The 27,827-nt window shown below is 40.6% G+C and overlaps 1 protein-coding gene across 1 annotated transcript in view; it reads right to left on the bottom strand.

The window, feature by feature from the left end:
- Window positions 1-6,393: 6,393 nt before the first annotated feature.
- Window positions 6,394-27,827, bottom strand: part of LOC103271968 (cytochrome P450 4V2) — a 23,580-nt gene continuing 2,146 nt past the window's right edge. The window contains exons 5-15 of the mRNA XM_021718256.1: window positions 27,690-27,825; window positions 25,412-25,524; window positions 23,845-23,930; window positions 22,847-23,037; window positions 22,355-22,424; window positions 20,854-20,980; window positions 17,761-17,946; window positions 13,848-13,950; window positions 11,098-11,232; window positions 10,824-11,003; window positions 6,394-8,673 (exon numbers count right to left, since the gene is read on the bottom strand). Coding sequence (XP_021573931.1) covers window positions 8,501-8,673; window positions 10,824-11,003; window positions 11,098-11,232; window positions 13,848-13,950; window positions 17,761-17,946; window positions 20,854-20,980; window positions 22,355-22,424; window positions 22,847-23,037; window positions 23,845-23,930; window positions 25,412-25,524; window positions 27,690-27,825 — 1,500 coding nt within the window. The 3' untranslated portion in view covers window positions 6,394-8,500. The remainder of the gene's footprint in view (window positions 8,674-10,823; window positions 11,004-11,097; window positions 11,233-13,847; window positions 13,951-17,760; window positions 17,947-20,853; window positions 20,981-22,354; window positions 22,425-22,846; window positions 23,038-23,844; window positions 23,931-25,411; window positions 25,525-27,689; window positions 27,826-27,827) is intronic.

The following is a 27,827-nucleotide window of genomic DNA, read 5'->3' as shown; positions in this document are numbered from 1 at the left end:
CTGTCGCCCAGACTGGAGTGCAGTGGCATGCTCCCGGCCACCGCAGCCTCGACCTACTGGACTTGAGCAATCCTTCTGCCTCAGCCTTCCAAGTAGCCAGAACTACAGGCGTGTGCTACCGTGCCTGGCTAATTTTTTATTTATTGTAGAGACGAGGTCTTGCCAAATTGCCTGGGTGGGTCTCGAACCTGCAGGCTCAGGCAATCCACTCGCCTCAGCCTCCCATTGGTAAATAAAGTTTTGATGAAACACAGCCACGTCCATTCATTCATACATTGTTTATGCCTGCTTTCACTGTACAACTGCAAAGTTAAGTTGTGACGAGGCAGCATGGCCTACAACACAAACTTACTATCTGGCTCTTTACAGACAAAGTTGGTTGGAACCTGCTGCATAGCACTTCTGGCTGGAAAGAAACTGGTTTTGTAGGCAGCCTGCTCCTGCTAAGGGAGCTCTATTTTAGTTTTCTATTTAGGAAAGGAAAAATTCTCTTTATACACTGAAATACACCTCCTTGCAACTTCTGCCCTTCAGTCCTAAATTTACCTACTAGATTCACACAAAATAATTTATTTCCCCTTTTGTAATTTTTAAATATTTAAAGACCATAATCACTTGCCTACTAAATCTTCTGTTTCCTATTCTATGAAATTACAAAATATTATTCTAACTAGTAGATTATATTTTGGGGGAGTTGATTCTTAAATAAATATTTTATGCATATTACTGGAATGCAGAACTGTATTTATTAGAAATGTAGGATAATGTTGCCAATAAAATATTTTTGGCTATAATGAAGTAGCATATTTTAAATATGCATGCTGTGCTGTCTTTTAGATTTAGGATATCAACTGGTGCACCAGCAATCAACATAAGAAAACTTTCTATTCAGTCACTGTAAGAGAATTCAAATTTGTTACCAGGCTCAACAGACAAAAAGATGACTGGGACAATGTCCTGCTTTTAAGTCAGAGCAGAAACACTCAGAGGTTGTTTCCTCAAAAGATGACATTATAAATTTAACCTACTTAAATATACTTCTGTGTTTAGTTTGAATTTTTCTTACCATGAAACATGGTATGTTCTAGTGACACAATAAAACTAAAATTTCTTTGTAGATTCAGAAGAACCAAATTAGAGTTAAATCGAAAGATGCAGTGGTAGACAGAATTCTAAAATGTTCTCCAAAATTTCCCATTCCAATCCTGGAGACGGTGAATACAATGAGATATCACATCTGTCCATGATTGTGTTACATGCAAAGACAATTTTGCAGACGTGTTGACATTGAGCTAATTAAAATGGAAAAGATCTGGGTGGACCTAATCGCATCACATGAGCCCATTCAAAGCCGAGTTTTCTGCTGTTGGCATAAGAAGAGATCAGAGATTCAGAGTGTGAGATGGATTCAACAGCAGGGAAGCTATCCAGGGCTGGCTTTCAGATGGTGGGGGCCATGGGACAAGGACTCAAAAGTGACCTCGGGCCAAGAGCCCCAAAGGAAACGGGGGCTCCAGTACTGCAACCCCAAAGAACTGCACATTTCAACAAACTGCATGAACTTGGAAGAGGATTATTCTCCAGAACCTCCCTTGAGATACTCTCCAGGCTCTAGTCCTCTACACATTCTCCTCTTTCTGGAACGCTCTATCACCGGAAGGCTCGCTTCAGTCAGACAGCTGCTCAAACGTCATCTCTTCAGGGATGCCGTCCTGAGGCATATCATGTGAAATGGCACCTCCGTCACCCCTCTCTCTTTATCATGCTTTATTTTTCGTTGTAAAACTTCTAACTCCCTGCCATCATGTTACCTGTCTGTCCATTTCTCTGTTGTCTTTCTGATGCCCGCTAACTTGCCGGTAGGGCTAAGACTTCGTTTGGTCACTCTCTCTATCCCTGAGTCCTGAATATCACTTGGCAGACATTTATTGAATGAAAGGGTAAAATGAAGAACAGATAAGCCAATCAATAAAGAAGGACATGCTTTTTAAAAATTAAAAACAACAGCAGCAGATTGAGAACAGAAGAGTCTCCTTACTCTCAGTCGTGGATCCTCTCATTCACACTTCAGAGCTACAATCAGGCTTGTAAGTTCTTAACTGCTGGTCGTAGATGGCACTGAAAATGACTGCTGGACTGATCCTGACGGGTTCTAGTTCTGCTGAATGTCCTTCGGTGGGAGCAGATGTCCTCTAGAGGTCCTATCCAATTGCATCAGGATGAGACACTGCAGTCCTTGGTTTTCAGAAACATTGCTTTTGGGAGTAACAAACCAACAGTGGTTACAACATCAAGCATTTTTTATGGTAGTCACAACAGAAAGCTGAAAAGACTGAAGCCCTATCCCATTCCTGAAAAGTTGTAGTCATATAAAAAACTAATTGTTCCTGAGTGACTTAAACATCTTAATTTGCTGTATTTCCATAAGTTTTAAACCTTGGGATTGACTTGAGTAAGTGAGATAAAGTCCACAAGTATGATTTAGTAAAACAAAACAAAAGAGTTAGCTTCCTTCCTGAGAATGCCCAATAGACACTCCTCTGCCTACATATCCTTGACTATTCAGTTAAAACCTGTATTTTAAAATTATATATGAAATCTGAAAGTAAACTCAAAACATTTGAGAAATAAGACAATCATGCCTAAATAATGTAAACATTTTTCTTCCTGGTAAGATACATACTGTCTGTATGACCCTTATTGAAGAAAAGAAAAAAGTTATCACATTTTCTCATAAGGATCTGAGCTTTATTCTAATATAGCTTTTATTTGTATGAAACATAAGTTGATGGTATCAGGAAAGACAGGGATTGATAAATGTAAACCCCAATGAAAGGAAAGTGATGGTGATGAGAAGGATAATAATGGGAGGGAGAAAGGAAGTGCAAAAAAAAAAAAAAAAGTGTTTTCTAGTAACAGAAGAATAGGAATAAACAGCCAAGGTTTGGAAATAATTTAGAAATTGAAGTTATCTTAAAGAAATAACCATTTGGTGAATTTCTGGACAAGTTCACTATTAATAATTATAGATGAGAGATTTGTCCCTGAAATTTAAAATACAACCAACTAGAATAAACCTGGTTTAGTTAGAGAAGGAGAAAAATGATTGGTCTGGGGAGTTATCAAGGTAGAGCCAAGAAACTAGGTCGATGTGTTAGGTTGAGCCTATCCGTATTCCAAAATGAAACACTGTGCCTTTAATTTTTCTACTATGTATTTTTTTTTTCAAAAAAGGAAAGCTTGCATTTTCTGAAATGCGATTGTATTTAAATGACTAGCAGACAAAAGTGCTGATAAATCAGTCTAGAGAAGAATTATTGAACATAAAAAGAATGGGGCAAGGACCTAAGATCAAGTCCTAAGAATTGGCGCCCCGTTGTTTGCTAAGCCACCTACAGACCTAACAAACACGAAGTCACTTTGGGTTGTAAGTCAAAGACAACCAAGTTGAGCAAAATAGCAATATACTGGGGTCCCAAAGTAGGATGGAGGAACTGAGCTGGGGGCAGGGCAGATGTGCAGCCGAACGTGGGACTCAGACCCCTCCCGGATTCTCTCCCTTTCTTCTGCTTCTTCTCTACTCATCATCTTCATTTAATCTCCCGGCAGCAGCTCCAGAGATTCAGCTGATGGTCGATCGCTAGCTTCACAACTGAAGTTTCCCTCAGAAGAGATCAGCGGTGTCTCTTCTTCAATCCCAGCTGGGAAAACGCAAGGGGAAACTCTGATTTGACCTTGCTTGGGTAATTCAACATTGACTGAGAAAGGGGGCGCCAAAGCAAACAGCAGCTCCGACTGAAACCACACACCTAACAGCGGCTTGTGAATGTTGGGGAAGTAAAGGATGAGAAGAGATCAGAGAGCAGTTTATCATAGGATAATTCAAAAAATAAAAGGATGCTGTTCCCAGAAAAGTGGTGGTATCAAGGATCTGTCAAAAACCTATTGCACTGATAAAGGACTTTGGCAAAGTCTCGGGGTGCAAAATAAATGTGCAAAAGACAGTTACATTCCTAGACACCAGCAACAAGCAGGCAGAGACCCGAATTAAAAGCACAATCCCATTCACAATAGCCACCAAAAAAATGAAATCCCTCGACATCTTCCTAACCAGAGAAGTGAAAGACCTTTACAATGAGAACTACAAAACACTGCTCAAAGAAATTCAAGAAGACAAAAATAAATGGAAAAATATTCCGTGCTCATGGACAGGAAGAACAACATTGTTAAGATGTCCATCCTACCAAAGGCAGTCTACAGATTCAACGCAATACTCATTAAATTACCAACATCATTCTTCTCAGACCTGGAAATGCCAATACAGAAATTCATAAGGAAACATAAAGGACCACGAGTAGTTAAAACAATCCTTAGCAAAGAAACAAAGCAGGAGGTATCACATTTCCACACTTCAAGCTTTACTATAAGGCTACAATAATCAAAACAGCCTGGTATTGGTACAAGAACAGGCATATAGACCAATGAAGCAAGATAGAGATTCCAGAAGTAAAACCTCAATTTCTCAACCAACTTATCTTTGACAAAGCCTCCAAAAACAATCACTGGGGAGAGGAGAACCCATTCGGTAAATGGTGCTGGGAAAACTGGCTGACCACATGCAGAAGATTGAAACAGGACCCCTACCTATCACCACACACAAAAATTAAGTCTAAATGGATCAAAGACCTAAACATAAAACCTCAAACTATAAGAATCTTAGAAAACGCAGGAGACACCCTTATGGAAATTGGAACTGGCAACCAATTCCTGATCAGAACCCCAAGTGCCCATACCATAAGAAATAAGATAGACAAGTGGGACCCCATCAAACTAATGAGCTTCTGTAAAGCAAAAGAAACCATCAAGAGAGCAGGTAGACAGCCTACAGGAAGGGAAACATATATTTGCCAACTATATATCTGACAAAGGCCTAACATCTAGGATCTACAAGGAACTCAAATGCATTGAAAGGAAAAAAACAGCCCCATTAAAAAGTGGGCAAAAGACATGAATAGACACTTCTCAAAAGAAGATATAAGGACAGCCAACAGACACACGAAAAAGTGCTCAGCTTCACTCATCATCAGAGAAATGCAAATCAAAACCACATTGAGATACCATCTAACCCCAGTACGAATGATCATCATTAATAAAACAGCAATAGATGCTGGCGATAACGTGGAGAAAAAGGAATGCTTCTACACTGCTGGTGGGAATGCAAACTAGTGCAACCTCTTAGGAAGACAGTGTGATGATCTCTGAAAGAACTAGAAATTGACCTTCCATATGACCTGGCAATTCCCCTATTGGGAATATACCCGGAGGAACTCAAGACATTCTACAAAAAAGATTCCTGCACATGTATGTTTGTTGCAGCTCTATTCACAATAGCAAAAACACGGAACCAACCATGCTGCCCATTAAAGCTGGACTGAATTTAAAAATTTGGCACATATACACAATGGAATATTATGCAACCATAAAGAAGAACAAACATATGGACTTCACAACAACTTGGATGGATTTAGAGTCTAGCATACTCAGTAATCTATCAGAAACAAAGAACTGAGTTCCATATGTTCTCACTCATAAGTGAACCTTGAACAATTATAATGCTATGAGAAAGTGATTAGCAGTAGTGGGAAACTTTCAGGAGAGGGGGGTGGGGTTGGCAGTTGAGGGAAACTGCTAGGGGAAGGAGGGGCATACCTCATCAACAAGGGTACCTGCATAATCAATGTTTGTATACTTAACCCTGAATTGCACCCCACATCTTTATAATAAAAAATAAATAAAAAGAAATAAATAATAAAATGGCTGCCAAACATAAAAAATAAGTGGGAGTATCTATGCAGATTAAAAATTTTAAATGTACCTATCAGTCATCTCATAAAGATGCTGGAAAGACATTTTCATCTTCTGGATATATTTCAAGGTAAAAAGTAAACTTTTGTGCCAGTGTTTCTTATGGTGAAATGGGTCAGTTGCTCCAGAAATGGACATTTTCCAGCTGTTTGAGACAATGAATAGTGCACCAACTCAATAATCCATCATCTGGAGAGGCATCTATTGTAGACTTTAAATCCCTGGGACCCCGTGATGATGCAGGTTTTGCTAATCTCCAGGTAGCCCTAGGATATTTCATCTTCTGCTACCAGCTGAGCAAACGGCTCTGGGTGATTCTACTTCTCTTGTTGATTCTTCAGTCAAGAAGATTCACAATCAGTCCATGACAATGACACAGGAACATTTTGTTAGAAAATCTGAGTGTTACTGATGACATCAACTCAAAAGTGCTATTGCTTTTATTACCCATTATAAATCATTCACCCACTGGTTTATTTTTTAGAGCTATCTATGTTTCAATTTGACATCAAGTTTTAGAATAACATGTAGTGCCCATGTCTAAAATGTAATTTATTTTTCTTGAGAAACCTCTTTCAAGCAGGAGTACGACAGTTAATGGGAACACAAACAGATATTCGATCATTGTCTTATTTAAAAAACCAGCATACACATTTTGATACCGAAGAACATGATATAATTTTGCAAAGCTTATTTTGACATGGTTTAAATGAATTACCAATTAAAATACGAGCAACAAATAGTTCTGGGGCTAAATGAAGATCTTAGGCCAAAAGATAACATTAAGCAATGTTTTACTTTAACATGTCATGTAGGATCATTAAAAAATTTTAAATGTCATGGTTAAATGTAAGTGCATAAAATTGAGAGATAACACCAATTTTGATGAATACAATTTTAATTATCCAAAATCACCTGGGAGGTTTTCTACATATATTCCTTTTCTAGATAACAAATTGATGAGAATTAACCATTTGATGGGAATCTTCCCAATTGACTTTTTCTTATCAGCTTGGCAACTGAGTTGTAAGCACTAGGGCTCTCTGGGATAGTTAAGTAAGTTAGATAGTTAGAAAGGTAACTTCTGACCCTACCCTAAACGGCCCAGGCTGTGGTGCTTAAAAAATGGCTTTGGTTTTATCATCTCTTCCTTTGGTATCCGTTGAAGAAAACATATTCTACCCTCTAGATTTCTTGCTTCTATCTGCTTTTGCCTATCTGGAGCATAAGCCAAGTAAGTTTTCTTTTTTTAAAATTCTACCTTTATTCATCAAACCAAATAAATTCTAAACTTCTTCCAACTCCAAAGACACTGACTACGCCTATAAGGCACTGTGAGAGACTGGAGTTTACCAAGAGGAGTCTCAGCTAAGGTCATTGTGATTCTACTAAGAATGAATGAAAACTGGAAAAAAAAAACTTGTTTAAATTATTGAATGAAGTTTCTAAAAATCACTGGCAGTAGAGGTATTGTCTATCAAATTAAAATTCAGGACATGTGCGTCAGTTATCAGCTTGACAAGTATGTTCTGGAGGATTGAATTAATTAAAGGTCTAACCTTAAACTAAGTGAGATATTACTGGGTTACTAAATACAGATAAACTAAGTGAGATATTTCTGGGTTACTAAATACAGTGTCTTCTTTTTTCCTAGAAGAATTACAGAAAAAAAATGCCTAAATCAGAAGATGAACTGTGTTCTAATGACACATCTAGTCATAGACCTGAGATCCTTAAAGTAACAGCATATAGTAGCAGAAAGTATATGAGAACAGGAATGGAGAGATTTCGAGTATAGACCTCCTCTATCTACATCCAGCCCTGTCGCCTGCTAGTAACAGGACTCTAGGTAGACACCTACCTTCTTGTTGATCTGATTTCCTTATGTATAATATAAGGGAGCATAACTAAGTAAGTTCTAAGGTCTTTCCAGCTCCTAAAGGAATTGATCAATCCTGTGAGGCTCTGGGAGAGCCTGAACAAAGAGGGCTCTCTTCCCATAATATGATGCATAAAGGTAATTGTGATTCTGTGAAGAATGAAATAAAGTTACAGCACACAGGCGAAAGGGAAACTGTTACAGAATCTATGAGTCAACTTAGAAGTGATTTGCTCTAGGTGATGAAATCCGAAAAGTACTGTGATATTCTCAGAACTGATGCCACAGATATAATTCAAAAGACATAAGACCCATCAGTTAAAATACTTAATTATTCACCCTTTTCAAATTTTATATGTATGTATAAACATATATATATATATATATAAAATGTTATACATGTTCTAGAGTCAACAAGAATACCTTAAAATAATTCTAGAACTTCAATTAAGTTCTATCACCACTTGGGTCTACCAGGTGACGTTAAATCGGCTTGTGGATCCCTTTGTTGAGATACTTGTTTACTTGTTATACATTTCTTTGGGTGCTGACTCAGTTGATTCTGCTTTGGGGACCAAGAGTAATATCTATGGTGGTGATGACAACACAGAAACGTTTTCTTTGGTCGACTTGACACCAAAATCAGTGGGGACAAAACTTAGATCTAGGGATTTAAGAGTATTGAATTCATGATCTACAAATTGTAAATGCCAAGTTTCTCTTAAAGACTCTTTTCATGATAAAAGTACAACATAGTTAAAATTCATCTCCATTTCTCCTCTTCAACTTGATCCAGATGCCATTAGTTGGACGAAGAATCAACTGTCCTTCCACACCAAGTTCTTCTCTCTTCTGGTTGGAGTCTACCCAAAAATGCCTCAGGACACAGGAGAGAATGGTCTTTTCTTCCATAACAGCAAATCTTTGACCTTCAAGTTAATGTAAACACCATCACTTTAATTATGTATTTACCTCAAATATGAGAAACAACAAGTCCCATTATAGGAAGCAAGCAACTTTACATGTTCACAGTAGGGTGTAGGAGTGTGAGCTGGTACACCCTCTGTGGAAAATAGTTTGGCAATTCCTAAAAGACCTAAAACTTGACCTTCCATATGGCCCCCACAATCCTCCCTCTGGGAATATACCCGGAGGAACTTAAACCGCTCTATAAAAAAGATACCTGCTGGAAGGCTGAGGTGGAAGGATCACCTGCGCCCAGCAGGTCGAGGCTGTGGTGGCCATGAGCATGCCACTGCACTCCAGCCTGGGTGATAGAGTAAAACTCTGACTCAAAAAAAACCCAAAAAACCCCAAAAAACCAAAAAGCACCCTGCGTATGCATGTTTATTGCAGCATTATTCACAAGAGCAAAAACATGGAACCAACTGTGCTGCTCATTGAAAGAGAACTGGATTAAAAAAAATGTGATAATATATACACAATAGAATATTATGCAGCCATGAAGAAGGGCAAAGTTATGACCTTCGCAGCAACTTGGATGGACTTAGAGACTACAACACTCAGTCATCTGTCACAGAAACAAAGAACTGAGTACCACAGGTTCTCACTCATAAGCAGACCGTGACAATTGTCATAATACTATAAGAAAGGGATTGGCAACAGTGGGAAACTGCCAGGGGAGGAATGGGGGGGCACACCTCACCCACAAGGGCACCTGTGTAATGACCATTTGTATACCTAACCCTGAATTGTATCCCACATCTGTAAAAAAATAATGTAAAAAAAAAGGAGACTCTGCCGGGCTCGGTGGCTCAGCCTGTCATCCCGCGCCTTTGGGAGGCCGAGGTGAGTGGATGGCCTGAGCCCACCGGTTCGAGACCCGCCTGGGCAACTTGGCGAGCCCTCATCTCTACAATAAATCAAAAATCAGCCAGGCGTGATAGCGTGCACCTGTAGTTCCAGCTACTCGGAAGGCTGAGGCGGAAAGATCGCCGGAGCCCAGCAGGTCGAGGCTGCGGTGGCCAGGAGTGGCCACTGCACTCCGGTCTGGGCGACCGAGGGAGACTCCAACTCCAAAAAAGAAAAAAAAAAGGAGACTCTTGTGTGTCTTCCCTGCTCCCACCTTTTATATCTGAAGAGTTTGGGCGGGCCAGGGAATCTGTATTTTAGCTGTATCCCAGATGAATCTTGGTCTCATTCAGACTTGAGAATCACTACTCTAGATTACTTCCTATTGAATCTTTAATTTACTACAGTCACCAAATAAGCTTCAGAGTCACCAATTTAAATGGCCCCATTCTCCTAATGTCTGCATTTATTTAAATGATAAAATGGTGGAGATACCAAAGCCTAAAGTGTTTAGAACGCGTGGTGATACACATTCAGCTAGCCATGTAGCAAGCACTCTCTGTTTTGGTTCCGCAAAATAAAATTCTTAAAAGCAATAAACACAAAATTTCGGTTAAACATAACTAATTATTTAAATAAGCTTCCAAGCAAAAAATATTATTTTCTACTTTAATCCCAAATCTGCAACATTTTAAAACGAGACCATGAAACGGATCGTGCTTTATGTTGTGAATTGTGACCCTCTTCAAAGTCATATGTTAAAGTGCTGACCCTGTGTAGCTCAGAATGTGGTGATATTTGGAGATAGGTCATTTATAGGGGTTACTGAGCTTTAAGCCGATCATAAAGGTTGGCCCTAACACAATCTGACTGAAGAGAAGATTAGAATACAGACTCAGACAGAGGAAAGGCCAAGTAAAGACACGAGAAGAAGATGACCATCTACAAGACGAGGAGAGAAGCCTCAGAAGAAAACAACCCTGCTGACACCTCGAGCTTGGACTTCTAGCCTCCAGGACTGTGGGAAAACAAATATCTGTTGTTTACCACCTAGCAGGTGGTATGTTATGGCAACCTGAGAAGACTAATATACTTTCTGACAGTAACATTTTAAAACTAGAATGCATAGTGAAGTGGAGAGAAAAGAAGCCAGTGTCTTCAGGCTATTTCGTATTGGCAATGTCACACCACAGATCTGAGTAATTATCGTGAGAAACCCACTGTCATGTGGGTCTGCAGGTTCAAACCAGTTTGGATGGATACACACCTATGCAGTTCCTGGGCCCCGCAGAGAAGGGCACATAAGCATATGGATGGCGTCCTTGTGCATTCTCGGGAAAGAAGCGTTCTGGCTGGAATTCCTCAGGATGGGGGAAGTACTTGGGATCTCTGTGCAGTGCGTAGGGAATGATGACGGCTTCGGTGCCTTTCAGAACTTTGTAACCCGCTGTCAAGAAGTAGTCAACATGGAATGAGACTGGAAAAGGACCGACATTTTAAAAAATCCACTCTTCTTACTATGTTAATGACAGCACACTTACCCACTTCACAATCTTCACTGAGAGTACGAGCAAATAAAGGAACAGAAGGAAAAAGGCGAAGGGTCTCTTTAATAACACATTCCAGATATTTAAGTTTCTTCAGGTCTTCCAATGTCGCAGGACGATCGGACTTTCCTGATTAAAGCAAATAAATACAGGGATATGGAGGAACTATCTGGGCTTAGGGGGTGGAGACATCAAAAAAAAACACGCAGATCAAAACACTGAATGCGAAATACCCACAGCTAAAGTAGAATTTCTAATATTATGCGTGAGCAAAATAAAGTGAGACAAAAATGCCAAGTGAAAGAAACCAGACACAAAAGATTACATACTGTATGATTCCACTTACAGGAAGTACTCGCATAGGTAAGTCTACAGAAACTGAAAGTAAATTAGTGGTGGCCAAAGCTGGAGAAGCAGGACTGGAGAGTGATGGCTTACAGGCTTTCCTTTCAGAAAGCTGTAAGTGTTTCAGAGGGGACAGTCACAAGACACTGTGAATGTACTAAATGACACTGAATTGTGTGCTTTAAAATCGACACTTTTATGTTATGCTCCATTCACCTAAATAAAAACAACAACGTGAGGAACTGATGCTTGCAACTCAATATCCAAAGATTAGTTACTCAAAATTTTTAGAATACTGGGAACAGAAGAAAAAGTAAGGCAGGTAGAATAGACAGAAAACACAAGAAGCAGCAGAACAAAGATTCTAGTAATACTGGTTGTGTTACTAATCATGTGCGATCAAAGAGCATTTGTGAAGCCAGCAATAAACTAAAACTGGTAGAAAATGCAAAAAATGTGAGTCTATTCTAAAAGAACTTACGAGGTTTTAGAAAACCAAATCGCCGGGCTCGGTGGCTCAGCCTGTCATCCCGCGCCTTTGGGAGGCTGAGGTGAGTGGATTGCCTGAGCCCACGGGTTCGAGACCCGCCTGGGCAGCGAGACCTCATCTCTACAATAAATCAAAAAATCAGCCGGGCGTGGTAGCGCACACCTGTAATTCCGGCTACTCGGAAGGCTGAGGCAGAAGGATCGCCGGAGCCCAGCAGGTCAAGGCTGCGGTGGCCGGGAGCGGCCACTGCACTCCAGTCTGGGCGACAGAGTGAGACTCCAACTCAAAAAAAAAAAAAAAAAAAAGAAAGAAAACCAAATCTACTCACTGGCATCAATCGGAGAGAAATTAAATTAAATATGGAAAAAATAAGACGACAGAAGTGGAGACAAAAAGTTTATAGACTGTCTCCATTCCACAAAACGAGTCTCACCTCTTGACATAAAATTCCAAACCCTGCACATGCTGAACATGGAACCGTTTTTCCAGTCTCCTCCCTCAGGGAGTGAGAGGAACTGCTATCCTTCCCTATCCGCTGTTGCCTCCAGATGGGGAACTTTCTACTTCTGGGCCAGTGTTCATCTGATTTTCTCTTCTCAGAATCAGATGCCTCCTCTATTCAGCTTTTTTTTTCTTTACTTTTCCTTCCCCGCTCTTTTCTCTATTAAACTACATCAGATACCACATTGTTGCTTGGCTAACCCCACGTCTTTCCTTGCCACCTCCCAGCTATAGGAAACCATGTGACACATGGTTTCAAAAAGGATCAAGTTGATGTACCAGCCCTTTGCGGTAGACTGACAATGGGTCCCCAAAATATCAGGTCCCAATTCCTGGAATCTCTAAATATTAACTTACTTGAGAAAAAGGGGTCTTTGTAGATTTGATTACATTAAGAATCTCAAAAGTGGGGTATTATCCAGGTGGGTCCCAAATGCCTCAAAAGTATTCTTGTAAGAGAAAGGCAGATACGCACACAGATACACACACACACACACAGAAGAGAATCAGTGTGAAGACAGGCAGACATTTCAGTGATGTGGCCATAATCCAAGGAATGCTAGCAGCCACTAGAAACTTAAAAGGCAAGGAATGGATGTTTCCAGGAGAACAGCCCTGCCAAAGTGTTGACTTAGGCTGTGTGATACTGATTTGGGACTTCTGTGTCCAAAACTGGGAGAGAATAAATTTCTGTTGTTCTAAACCTCCTCACTTGTGGCATTTGTTAGATCAGTCACAGGAAATGAATAAATCCTTCACCCCCAACTCCCCTTTTCACTTGCTTTGAAGATGAACACGACGCCTAGAACAAAAATCAAAGCGGTAGAGAGGGCAGAGAAAAACAAACAAACAAACAAAAAACAGCATGTCTGGGACCCTGAACAACCTGCCAGCATCAGCCTAGGACTCTTGACTGGCATGCTTGTTGTCTAATAGAAATGTCCCTCCACCTCTCAGCCTCACTAATCTTTCCGCTTCTTTGTGGTCAGATGCAGTCTCATGAAGAAGCAGCTGTTCCGGTCCACTCTAAACAGCTTTACCCGCTCCTGGTGCTCCCAGGAGCACCTGTTACACATCACTCGAGCACCCAGCCCGTGACTCTCTGCTTTCTGGACACAGGTCTGTTTTGCCTGTGAGGCAGCCAGACCCTGAGGACAGTAGCACTCTTCTGAGTGACCCTAGCAGTTAATCTGGCGCACTCACATGCCGGGTGACTAGCAAATATCTGTGAGTGAACGGAGGAGGCCATGCCAGAGGGATGGGCCCTGGAAGAACCCCACAGGGGAGCCTTCGTGCTTATCACAGGGTCTTGAGAACAGGTTCGACCGCACCGCCTCATGAGCCAGAATGACATCTGACTTGGTGGACTTACTGCCCACAGAGTAACTAGTGAAGGGGCCAAACATACCAAACACTTCGTCCAACTCTTTATCCACTTTCTTCTGGACGTCTGGATGAGAACCCAATAGGTACAAAGACCAGTTTATTGCAGCTGCAGTTGTGTCATGGCCCTACAAACGGAAGAAAAACAACAGCTGAAAAACAGAGTTCTACTGAGAGGATGAGGAGTGACTATGATAGCTCTATTTTGAACTGACTCTGGATTCAACAGCTGCAATGCGGCTGCAGAATATAGCAAATTCCACACAGCCTCTTACCTTGGGGAGAAACAAAGAAACCCATCCCTGAAAAGCGGAGGTTCTTGCTTACAGATGACCTTTCAATGCCACAGCGTTGCACACCTTGCAGGAAGTGGCTGGGTTGTGTTAATAAAGCGGCACTCCAAGGGAACAGGGTGAGCTGGCCCTTTCTGAAGGGAAAGTCGTGCTTTCATGAGGCAGCTTGTCCTCCTCTACCTTCCCCATCTGGAAGGTGGGCTTTACCTGCTGACGGCAGACACTAGGAGAGTCTATGTGTGGTTCTGGCTCATACCCTTTGCATCAAGAAGTTGGTAAACAGTTTCATTTAATACTTGCTGAGTTTTAGGCAAAAAACTAGGTACTGTGCAGAAACTGACTCAATCTGCACAAAAATTCCACGAAATGCCCATGGTTGTTATTTACACTTGAAGTTTAAAAAGAGGTCCCCACAAATAAGGTGAAATAACTTATCCTGTGCCAGACAGCTAAGCTGGAGGCAGAGGCAAGAGGTGAACCTTCAGAATGTCTCCTGACAAAGAAAGTCTACACTATTGACCTCCACAGATGGGCAGGAAGGAGACTCTGTCTCTGCCTCGTACTCATGTGAATGGCCTAGACAGACCTCTTTCTACCTCTTTAACACTGGAGGCCGTAGCCTCTTATCGCCTCTCCTCATCTCCCTGGGTCATTTCCATATGCACAAGTGGTGAGTTCTTCAGGGAAAAAACTGTATCTGGAAAAATCAATAATAGTATTATACCTCCTTGAGTAAAATTTTTGGACAAAAAGAAGAGAGAAAACAAGTTATCTCCTCTACAGAAGATCCTACTTTTCCATGTAGCACAAGAAAGTGATAATTTTCCATGTACTTTTCTCCATGTAGGACAAGGAAGTGATCAGTACAATATTTCATTCTCTGGGCAGAAAACTCAAGTACTTGTTTTATAAAACAGCTCCTAGATTGAATTGTCTGAGGCTTATTCTGGAATTTTACAAACAGTCTCCAGATCTGGGTTGTTGGCAGCTTGATGCATTTTCTTACACTTTCAGCTACAGAAACTACTCTGAACTCTGGTAGCAATGGGGTCCACTTCACTCAGTTACCCATTAGTTACATGAAGAAGCACTCTGGCTGAACTTTTTTTTTTTTTTTTTGTAGGTGGAGTCTCACTGTCACCCAGACTGGAGTGCAATGGCCATTCCCAGCCACTGCAGCCTGGACTCGCTGGGCTCCGGCGATCCTTCCGCCTCAGCCTTCGAAGTAGCCGGAATTACAGGCACGCGCTACCACGCCCGGCTGATTTTTTGATTTATTGTAGAGATGAGGTCTCGCCGCCCAGGCGGGTCTCAAACCCACGGGCTCAGGCCATCCACTCACCTCAGCCTCCCAAAGGCGCGGGATTACAGGCTGAGCCACCGAGCCCAGCTTTGAACAATTCTTAATTGCTCTCCTTGAACTTATGCATGGAAGCTTGATCCAAATGTATAAGACAAGAAGTCTGCTGAACTTCCTACTTCAGAATGAAGTAAATGTATGGTTTTTTACTTTTTTAAACTTTTTTTACTTTTTACTTTTTTAAACTTTTTTAATGAAGTGACAGTGGGATAGGGGAGAGGCAGAAGACTTTTCAGCTAAAGGCTGGAAGCTGGATGTGGAAGGCATGCAGTTAACAGCCTGTACCCATCTATGGAGGAGGTCACAATCTGGTAGCTATTCCTGGTATTCTTCCCATTCACTGCAGAGAAAAAAGGAGTTAAACTTTCAAAGAATGTTAGAGCCGGACACTTGTATGGTTGTTTTCGTGAGAGTGAGAGGTTACTGGTAAGAGATGGATGTGTGAGTATGTGTGTACATATGTGTACATGCATGAGTGTGTATATGTGTATTGCATGTGGATATGTGCATGTATTTGTGCATATGTGCAAGCGTGTATATGAATATGTATGTATGTGAGTGTGTTCATATGTGTAGTGTGTTTATATACGCATGAGTGCAAATATGTACATGAGTGTGTGTATGTGTATGAGTTGTGTGTATGTATATATGCACGAGTGCACGTGTGTATGTGGGTGTGTGCATACACATTTATATGTGTGTGAGTGTATGTGTGTGTATGTAGGTGTGTGCATGCACATGAATGTATGTGAATTAGGCGTGTATGTTGTGCTTATGTGTATTTGTGTGTGTACATGGTGGAATGAAGAGGTGAGAAAATAATAATAATAATAATAATAATAATAAATAATACCCAATACTGCTACACGCTTATGTACCAGGCATGATTCTCTGATCGCTTAAAAATGGAATCATCATGACAATTATTCCCTGAGGCCTATGCTATTAAAATAAGAATGAGGTCACATTTCTAGGACATATTAGAGTTGGAATTTGGTCCCAGAGCCCATGTTTAACACATCTTTATTTTTCAGCGAATTTAGATGTCCATTTTCTACCTGAGATTTCTTTTCAATAAAATGCTCTGCTTTAAAAAAAACTCAAGGCCGGGCTCAGTGGCTCAGCCTGTCATCCCGCACTTTGGGAAGCTGAGGTGAGTGGATTGCCTGAGCCCGCAGGTTCGAGACCCGTCTGGGCAACTTGGGGAGACCTCATCTCTACAATAAGATCAAAAAATTAGCCGGGCATGGTAGCGCGCGCCTGTAATTACAGCTCCTTGGAAGGCTGAGGCGGAAGGATCGCCGGAGCCCAGCGGGTCGAGGCTGCGGTGGCTGAGAGCGGCCACTGCACTCCAGTCTGGGTGACAGAGTGAGACTCCAACTCAAAAAAAATAAAAAAATAAAATAAAAAAGCTCAAACCCACTGATCTAGCCAATCCCAGTCTTTCGCAGTTAGAAAAATTGTGACAGAGATCTGGAATGACTAGAACCATCTCATCTGGCTAGAACTTGGGTCTCCAGCCTCCAGTTCAGCTTTCTTCGACTGCATAGCAGACCTTTCTCCACAGGGAAGCCAGCACGAGCACTGGCACTGTGTCCGAGGCGCCAAGCAGGGCAGCCAGCACCATGTTCTGCCTGCAGTGAGCCGCTCAAGATGCAGGCGCCTTTTACTGTGCTTCATGGGGAACCTTGAGAAACCATTCTTTATCTTTATTTTGCAATCTGCCTTTGGAGCAATTCACACTTTGTAATGTTTAGCATAACATTTAGTCTATCTGTGTCAAAAGAACTTTATATATATTTTTTTACCATCACAGACTGGTTAAATTTTCTGTTGGTGGACTCTTACTAGCCTCTTCAGCTAGAACAGCTCAGAGCCGCAGCCCAGTGCTCGTTGGCTAGAACTTCAAAAAGGAAGTTGTGTGAAGAAATTTGCGGGTATGGGAGGTGAAGAGGAAGCGCGAAGCAATACAGAGAACTAAGAACAATCTCTGGCTGCCCTTTCACTTGGGAAAAGTCTGACAAATCTTACGTTTTCTTGAGAAGAAAAATGTGTCTACTGCTCTACTAACCACTAGTCAAAATCCTTTTCTGAGGAAGGACATTAATCTAGTACCTAATCCGTTTTCTAAATTTTATAATTTCTACTTAAAATCTAATGAATCTTCCCGTTATATTAAACTACATTAAAATTTGATTAAGTTTCGAAAAAATAATGCTAAAGATTCTAAAACGAACTGGAATTTGTTTAATGCTATCTGAAAATAACATGATAATATGCACTACCTCAAACATGAAGGTGTCGACTTCTTCTCGAATATCCTCATGACTTAGCTTGTTCCCCTCGTCATCAGTCACGCTTAAAAGCAAGTCGAGAAAAGCCCTGCGTTTATTTTTGTAGGGGGCAGAGCCCCTGTCATCACCTTTACAGTCTTGGTCTTGCTTCATTTCATTGGCCCGCTCAGCGATGACCTGTATAATTGAAATGACAGTCACACGCTTTTGTTTGAACGTGGATGCAGACTAATAATCCATTTTCCTATGAAAATATGTTAGCTTCTTCCACTTATTTTTTCTGAAGCTTTTCATTTCAACATCTTAACAACTTAGGCTCTTGTGAAAATACAGTAAAGGCCCCTGTTAATAGGTAGGGTATTATTGAGTGAGACTTTGAAAAACAAACTTAATGTCAGAGAAATTCATAATTTTTAGGTGCTACATATGCAGTCTTTCCAACATGGGAAGAGCCGTAGTCACGGAATAGTACCCTAGATGTCTGAATGAGATCTAATGAGAAAAGGTTGAAGTGGTAGAGATAATGCAGTCATTATATGATAGACTAATTATAGATGGCTCTTAATTACATGTTGTACTAGAGAAAAGAGACAGCAAAGAGATGTGTGAAATCATCCCGTATGCTCGTGATTCCCTCTCCTGAAACAACTTCCTCAGACACCTGTGTGGCCGACCCTCCTGCCTCCCAGGTCTCTGCTCTTGTCACACCTTAGGAGAGAATGTCTCTCACCACGGCTCCCCTTGTCCCTGGTGCTCACTGGCTTCTTTACATGATTTTATTTTTCTCCACTTCACTTACTACCTGACATTATATGACGCTTATAGCATGATATATTTATTATTGTATTATACTTATTATTTAGTATCTTTCTTCTCCAACTCAAACTTTGCCACTCATGTGCATGTCTTTGTTCATTAACAGATTTCTAACCTATAGAACATTGCTTGGTATTTTAAGAATGCTCATTAGATATTTCTTGAATGAGTCAAAAACTTAACGCCCATAAACTTAATTTGTTTGTACATTTCAACTTCCTTTTCTTACCAGGCAACTGACCAAACCTGCTACTGAGTTGCTTAAATGAATAGATTTTAAGCTCTTTGAGGGTAAAACACTTTGTCTTCTTTTATTCTTGATGGAACTAGTGCCTAGGGCTCAGTTTGAAATTTTCAATATTTATTAAATGAATAATATTGTCCCGTCAATCTGGAATTCATTTAATTATTAATATTGATATTACAGCATAACATTTAAGAGAAAATGTAATGACAGAATATACCCTGTTGGCTTTTCTCCTACAACCAGGTGATTATACTCCACTGTGGCCAGCTCAAGTCAGCATCACATTCATCAAATATCTACTGACTTAATCCTTCGATCTGTTGGTAGTAGGTTGTACCTCATTTTGAGGAAGCAATTCCAATATATTTTAACCAAAGTTTATGGCAAATAATATATTTAAATAGGCATTTTTTCCAGTACATTGAAATTATAATTTGATGTATATTTTCAATTAAATCTTTATTTTATATAAATATATCTTTAACACAAAGATTGACATCCTATATTTAAAACAACATCTCTATCTATTGGATTTTTAAATTGGAAATAAAATAGTAATATATAGTTAATTTTAAACTTTCCCAAGTAAAGATACCGCTATCATTGCCCTTTGGCTTTGAAAATGACTGCCTAATACAAACATTTCCAGAAGACTCTTACACACAGATCCTTGCCTCTTTTTCTTTTAACACAATATCCTGTTTGTTAATAAGCGTACATAGTTTCACAGCTCATGTCACATTTTGGAATTATGTGTTTATAAGTCACCTCCCCTCTTAAAAGTAACCTTTCAGGTAAAGAAAACGAGGGGAGACCCATAATAAAGCAGAATTATCTTTGAGAGAGCGAGCCTTGTAATACAGGCTTCCTCTACTAAGTGGGTGTTCTAGGAATCCATCCGCATCAGTGTACCAGCTGGCATTGTTGCGTTTGGCTTCAGTGATTTTTTTTGGACATTCTTTCAACACATTTGCCCATTTTATGATGGGTGATTTACGAGCATACAAGCCCAAACTGTGCAGAGTGTTCAGCAGTTTTTGACTAAAAGCAGCATGACCTCATGCACCACTTTCCCGGTTCACCCCATTTCACCATGAGTGACTTTTTTTGTTGCCCTGTATAAAAGGAAGTCCTCAAAGGGAAACGTTTTGACAATGTGGAGGAGATGAAACAAAAATGGCAGAAGCACTAAAAGACACCAAAATTGATGAGTCAAAAAATCATTTTAAACAATGGAAAAAGCATCTCAGTGGGTGTGTTGCACCAAATGGAGAGTACTTTGAAGGTGACTGAAGTCAAAACATGTAAGAATAAATACACAATTTTTTTTTTTTTGAGTCGGAGTCTCACTCTGTCGCCCAGACTGGAGTGCAGCGGCCGCTCCCGGCCACCGCAGCCTCGACCTGCTGGGCTCCGGCGATCCTCCCGCCTCAGTCATCCGAGTAGCCGGAATTACAGGCGCGCGCTACCACGCCCGGCTGATTTTTTGATTTATTGTAGAGATGAGGTCTCGCCGTCCAGGCGGGTCTCGAACCCGCGGGCTCAGGCAATTCACTCACCTCAGCCTCCCAAAGGCGTGGGATGACAGGCTGAGCCACCGAGCCCGGCTTGAATACACAATTTTTAATAAATAAATTCTGGTTTTGGGGGTCCCTCTTGAATACAGGCATGTCTCATTCATTACTACAGTTCCAACATTTGGTAAAGTGTTTGGCACTTAGTGAGTGCTTGATTAACATTTGTCAAATACATAATTTAAATGTAATCATGCTGATCACACTTTTCCCATTATTATTCAATTCAGCTTCTGTTTTCTGAGATAGGGCTCCATGGTTCTACATTGGGTATATAACAAAATATAAAACCCATGGACTTACCAAAAGTTCTGAAAATAGAGGAGATGGTTGCATAATATTGTGAATGCACTTAATGCCAACTAACTGTATATTTGAAATGGTTATAATGGAAAATTTTGTGTCATATATATTTTACTACAATTAAAAAAAAAGCCAAGGACTTACATTGTTGGTAAAAGTGTGTAGGATCTTAAGGCTCCTTTTGTGTTCCCATCCTTCTTTAAACATGAGGTACCAAAGGTCAGACCAAAGCCAGGGCTTCTTTATTCTTCGAAATATCATATCACTCATTCTATAAACAGGATAAAAATATATCCGCTGTTATATCAGAAACGTACGTTTCTTGAGCGCCTATTTGGTACTTGGCCCTGATGAAGGCATTATAGAGGAACTGATGATGACTAGTCATAGAAGCTATTGAGAGCTCCATGCTTTATATTCAGCAATGAAGGCATGGGCTATTACACATCCTTTAAAAATAATGCTTTAAACAAAAAACGGGTTCTTTAGAGGAATGAAGACTCCATTATAAAACATCCTTACTAGATAACCATCTGGTCTCTGCTTCTGAATCTGCAGGGTTAGTTTACAACTTCCAAAGACTGGGGGGGCGGGGGGGCCTGAGGGAACTCTTACACCAAGAGTTAAGATGAAATCTGACTCTCTTTAAGCCCCATTCATTTGTGTGATCCTCTTTGGAAGTGACAGAAATAAAACAACCGGTTGCTCTCTTCTACAAGAAAAGCTCACCAAACACCCATCTGTCGCATGGCGATCCCAGGACCCCCTGCTCATTTCCCTGGTAGAGCAGAAAGACAGTGACACCATCTTCTTCAGGACCAGCTTAGATGCCAGTTTTTCAGAAGAGCTTTTCTTGGTCACTCGGTCTGTTTTCCTCTCTAGCAACTTGATCTCTTCTCCCTAAGCAATTCTCACCATTCCTGAGTTTATATGTCTTTGTCTGATGCCGGTCTCCCTTGCTATTCTGTTTTGCATACTTCTATAAAACTAGTCAGGACTTTGTGCAACGACTGGCTGATTATAGCTCAATAAATATTTGCTAAATGAAGTGAAATGAGCAGTGGACTTAAAGATAGGACATATAAAATAAAATCCTTGCCTTGCCTCTTAATAGCTAAACAATTGCAAGCAATTTTAAAGTAAAATTGATCCTTTCCATTACTACAACAATGCCTACTCAGTATAGAAAATATGGGAAAAGGGAATAAGTAACAACAAAAACAAAAACCAACAAGATAGATGCATAACAATGATGCCCACTGCTGATATTTCGGGATAGTATCTTGAGGGTCTTTTCCATGAACAAGTGTTTAATATTGTGATGGCTATTGTACTATAAACAGTTTGTTTATGATTTTCTTTTATCACTTAGCATCATACTGTAAGCATCACTATGGACATGGTACTGCAGTGTCAACACTTTAGAAAACAACCATTTTAAATCCCTGCATAATCTAGGTGTGTCATAATTTACATAACCATTCCTCTACTGCTTAAACACATACTTAAAGGATGATGTTAACTTTTAGTTTAATGTTTCATTTTGAGAAACAAAAAAATATACAAACAGACAGAAATGGCAGCAATAATATTTGAAGCCCAAATCAATAATAATTTTAAAGCTAATTGAAAGAACTCCATTTACCTATAAACTGCACGGACATACTCGGAATCATCATTATTTTGAGCACCAATATTCTTCCCCATAGCTGTCTCTATAAAATATGGGTGAGAAGCAATCATTAATTCACGCACATATCTTGTGTTCATCTTGCAGTGGCAGGCAGTAAGGAGGACTTCCATCCTTTCTGTTCTTAGGGGTTTTGAACTGGTCTTCCTCCCTTCTCTTGGACCTCTGCTTCTCCTACTCCCTGTTCCTGCTCTTGCTTCTTTACCCTTCCCAGGAAGTTGCTTTGTGTCAGCTTTGTGCTTCCCAATCACCCTGGAGTGAGTATGTGATCGCCCCGGAGTAACTGCTGCTTCTCACGAGGCCAGTGTCACAGCAGAATTTCCCTGAAGAATCCACTTCTGTTCCAGTCCCTTCATTTGCCTTCCCAGTGGAGTATGACTTTCTATTTGGGCTTTTTTGTTTTGTATCTTTACACCAGACATGTAGAAACAAATCAATGAGACTTACCACAGATTATATCTAAGGCACAAAGAGTGATGTAAAAAAAGCAGTTAAATGCTTCTTGGTTTACATGCTTTTCAAGTTTATTAACCAATATGTTTGCTTGTTCATTCATGACATCTAAGAAATCTTCCAGAATTGTAAAATGGAAGGTAGGTGTTAACATTTTTCTCCTTGAACGCCATTTGTTTCCAGTACTAGAAATATAATATATAGTTATACATACAAAAGGGAGAAGTAACATCCAAATCAAATAAAGCACAAATATAGACAAGTAAACAAGATTCTCCTAAAACAGCTTAAACTATAGATTCTCAAATACTTTGGACAGAATGACAAAGATATATATAGATATACACATATATATTTCACATATAGTTACAAAATATAAATATTTTGGACACTTCTATAATACTAGTATTTAATATTTAAAGTTATATTTATAAAATTGAAATTTGTAAGAATTTTTCTCAATTTTCTAAGTTCTGAGTTTCCAAAAGTAAGACTTTTTCTCTCCTCTTATCAATACCTTCACCCTCAGATGACCCACATGCTCCATGATTCTATCTTAATATCTACTGGATTTGAATTCTCCAAAGTCCCCACAAGGTTCCTGCCTTCTTCTGCGGGATGCTCTGTCAGAGGAGAGCATCCTACTCAATATACATCTCTGGGGCTGACTGATGTTTTGATTGGATTTCTAAGACTTCCCTGTTTCACACACTCCTTTGCTTTACTCCTCATACTCTAGAACCTCCTAAATCTTGGAACACTGGTGATAGTCACTATTGAATACCATGGCTAGAGATCACCATACACCTGGACTCTTGTCTGGTAAAGACCCAGTGCTAGCTGAATTTTTTTTGCCAACCTTTCCCCTCATTCCTGAGAGCAGTCTGGCTACATAAAAAAGGAGAACCTACCTGTGTCAATTCTTGAAATACAGGTCACACACAGAAGCAACTGCTTCTATGACACAGTTTTACAGATTTAAACTGACATACCTTGTAAGAAGTCCTAAGCCAAGCCATGGTTCTAAGAACTTGTACATGGAAGATTTGTCAATTTGCTTTGAACTGGCTAAAACCACCTTAAAAAGAAGAAAAATTTTGAGAGGCATATAGACATAAAAACAACTTCAATTATAGGAATACCTGGCTATAATACAGATACTTCTTAAGGCAACATTTCACAGCCTTTATTTTCTCTATGGTTCATTTTCATTCTTGTGCCTCAAAGACATTCAACGAGAGTTTTGGACATCTACCTGTCATTCAGTCTTGGGGACTAACGGACTTGAGGGAAAGAAAAAGGTTTAAAATATTCCCTGGTTCCTGCCATTCACTGTAATGCTTGACTTACAATTAAAGTGGAGTCATTTGACGAGGATGAGGGGAGATGCAGGAGGGCATAGTGAATCTGGAGGAGGACCACCTTTGAGGAGACGGAAGTCGCGAGTTTGTTTTCAGGCATATTGCCTTTGTGCACTCAAGCTGCCACAGTTGGACAGCAGGTGTGCAGCTCAGAGTGGGGCTGAGCTAGAGATACCTGTCCGAGTGTCCGCAGCCTACATAGAACCCTGGAAGCCCTGAGTGTGACCAGACACCTAGAGTCACAGTGAAGCAGAAGGGACGAGTGCCTGGGAGTGAGCAACAAAGGCTCCCCAAGCTTCATGTGCGAGTCCCTGATTCTGGACAGATCACGACTCACAAATGCCAAACCCTCATCAGTGGGTGAAATCCTATGCCTGGTTCCCCAATATCTTCTCTGAATGAGGATTCTGGAGAAACAGGGGAAACGCCAACATTTTCACCACAACCACTTAGAAAAACGTGTCCCAGCACCATTCCCAAGAAAATCCTGTTTGTAATTTTGTTCCACGAAGTGAAGCTCTGTATATCTCATTTTTGCTCCCTGATCTGAATCCTTTTCTTATCATACTACCAGATGATTTCCCCAGATTTTTTTCTATTGAAGCCGGATACAAATGCTTATTGGCAAATATTGTTTAATTTATTTATTTGAAAGATGTAGGGTAAAAGGTCTACCACTTTTTTGAAGACTAACTTCAATAGCATGGATTAACAATATCCATCCTATAAATATCAGATTAGCATTCTCTTTTAAATTTGGAATCATAGAATGATTATCACTATAATAGGCGACCCTGAGCACCTTAAGGGAAAGAAACACCCATATTCTATGAGTCACATAATTTTGGAGTCTTACAACACTGTTTGTTGAATAACAAGTGCTCACCTTGGGGAATAATCTATTTATGGTTCAAAAAAAAAATCTACATCTTTCTGCAGACTTTCAGAAAAGGAGAATAAATGTATTGTAACCTAACAGCAAAGGTGTCTTTACATCTGAAGGGTGTCAGTCTCTCAGGATTCAGATGGCATCTGAAAAGCATACATGGCACCTAGATACCCTGAAAAAACTAGGGATGCTCTTTGTGGGGAATTAAATGAAATAGAAGGACACTTGTGTTATATTTATTCTGAAGAGATTCACATGATCAGATACATACCACAATGCTGATCACATTCACCACATACACATACCCACCTCCACATTTTCCGCATTATAAAGGGCCACCATGGGAACAGGCCCCACCCAGAGTTTCAGCAGTGGCATGTGGCGGTATTCTTCTGTGTACTGGATTATCTGCTGAAAAAATTCTGGAAGAAAAATTTAAATTCAATCAAGACAAGAATTTTGTCAACAGTATTTTATGAATGTTCTTATTCTCAATTTGATAAATATACTAATTATGTAAGATGTGACCATTGGAGGAAGCTGAACAGAGGGCAGTGAGAATTCTGAACTATTATTGCAACTTTCCTGTAGGTCTAAAATTATTTCAAAACAATTTCTGCCACAGCAGATACATATAGCATGATGAATGCTAGCTCTTAAAGATTATTATTAGGTTTTGAGATGCCAATATGTGCTTTTATGTTTTTTTAAACCATTGCCTGTATTACAGAGCTAGTCGATGGTGGGACCTGGCTTTGTACCAAGACTCCAGAAGGTGCCATCGTAACCATTGCACCACACCTTTTCCAAATGTCTCTCCGATAAAAACAAAACAGTTGTCAAAATTGCTATGAAAAGGGATGGGTCAAGTCACCGGTTCAAGGCATCCTGCTTCACACTAACATATTGCCGGCCTTGGTCTGGTGTGGCAGAAGGGACAGGGAGGGCTGAATCTGTGGTCTGAAGGTATCAAGGCCACAGTCAGGAGTAACTGAGAAGGCAGACAGGGACACAATGGCCTGGAAAACACAAGATCGGGGTTTAAAGGACGACTGGAAGCCACTTGCAATATTCAAGGTGAGGTCACTGAGGCCGGCATTTAGACATCAGCCACAGAATGCAAGGTATAACCTCTTGTATATAAAACACAGGATTACCGAGACTATATCTTAGAATATTCTAATATCCCCAACTTTGCTCAAGGCTGGCGCAAAGAAGAGCCTCAATAAATGCTTGACTTACAGTGAAAGAATCTATTCTAATCACGTTCTAGATAGTGATCTAGAAACTTTGCATGCATGACATTTAGTCCTTAAAGTAACTCTGTAATGAGAGAGAGAGAGAGAGAGAGAGAAGGCGGGAGAACAGGGCAGGGGGTCAGGGGAAGAGGCTCTAATTTAGAGAGTTTCCAATGACCTCTCAAACAACTTGGTTGCAAAGCAGGAAATTGAGCAATCGCTTTCCTGAAGCCAAAATCCAGTACTTGTTGATGGAAAAATCCTTTTCAGAAAAGGCAGATATCGTCAGGCTCTTCATTCAGAAAGTAACTCCAAGTCCAATCGGCTCCCGGTTTGTCTTGAAACAAGTCTTATTCACTAGAGATTTTAATGCTTTAGGAATTCCCTAAAGAATATGTTGAGACTTCTTAAGTACATATCACTTTCCAGGGGTGAATAGTGAGGGGAAATCTGCATTCTACACAATCATTTGTTAATACCACAAGGCCTTAGGATAGAAGGGGTGGTTAGATCTGCTCGTATTAACTGGAATAATTTTTACTAATTTGATTTTCATATCTATCGGTGCTGTTGGATTACTTGTAACATCAGTCATATTGATATTTGGCTAGTGAAAAATTTACTCGGGTTCCTTCTGCCAGAAAATGTTTTAAATATTTTGGTAAACACTCCCCACGAAGACTCATGTCATTCCATGAAGTTGAAATGACAACATTATTTTTATTTGTGGAAACAGAAGTGAAAATGAAGTAATCCTTCGAGCTTTGGAGTTAATGCTTAACCTGTAGAATGGTTATTAACAATCCCAAGGGGAACTGGTTTCTAGTCTGGGTGCATTTAAAAATGCGTCATTTTGAGTAAATCTTTTCAGTTCTGGGCATTTCACTTTATACACTCATGAAAATGAAGTGCTGAGATCCAATCCACCTTCTCTAATGGAGGACTGCAAATACCAGGTCCTTTTGAGAACATTCTAACTTAAAGTGACTTTTTTGTTGTGAGTCGGAGTCTCACTCGGTCGCCCAGGCCGGAGCCGCTCCGGCCCCCGCAGCCTCCACCCGCGGGGCTCCGGCGATCCTCCCGCCTCCGCCTCCCGAGGAGGGAACGACAGGCGCGCGCTACCACGCCCGGCTGATGTTTTGACTGCTTGGAGGGAGGAGGGCTCGCTGCCCAGGCGGGTCTCGAGCCGCGGGCTCAGGCCCCCGCTCGCCTCAGCCTCCCCAGGGCGCGGGGTGACAGGCTGAGCCACCGAGCCCGGCTTAAAGCGATGTTTTTAGATCAGCGAAGCAGACGCCTGCCTCTTTTTCAACCCTGCACACTCTTTGATAAACAAAGATTTTGCCACTCGCCGAGTAAGTTCGCCCGAAGGCCCCGCGGCCGCCGTTTCCCGTCGTCACGCAGCATCCTCAAAAGGGCTAGAACCGGAAGGCCAGGAGGGAAGGAGCGGGTCCCGCCTGGCGACGCCGGGGCGGGGTCCTCGGAGGACT

The sequence above is a fragment of the Carlito syrichta genome, unplaced genomic scaffold (assembly GCF_000164805.1).
Source record: "Carlito syrichta isolate Samal-C Ts95f unplaced genomic scaffold, Tarsius_syrichta-2.0.1 Scaffold312046, whole genome shotgun sequence".
Lineage (NCBI taxonomy): Eukaryota > Metazoa > Chordata > Mammalia > Primates > Tarsiidae > Carlito > Carlito syrichta.
This window is presented reverse-complemented; position numbering and strand designations above follow the sequence as displayed.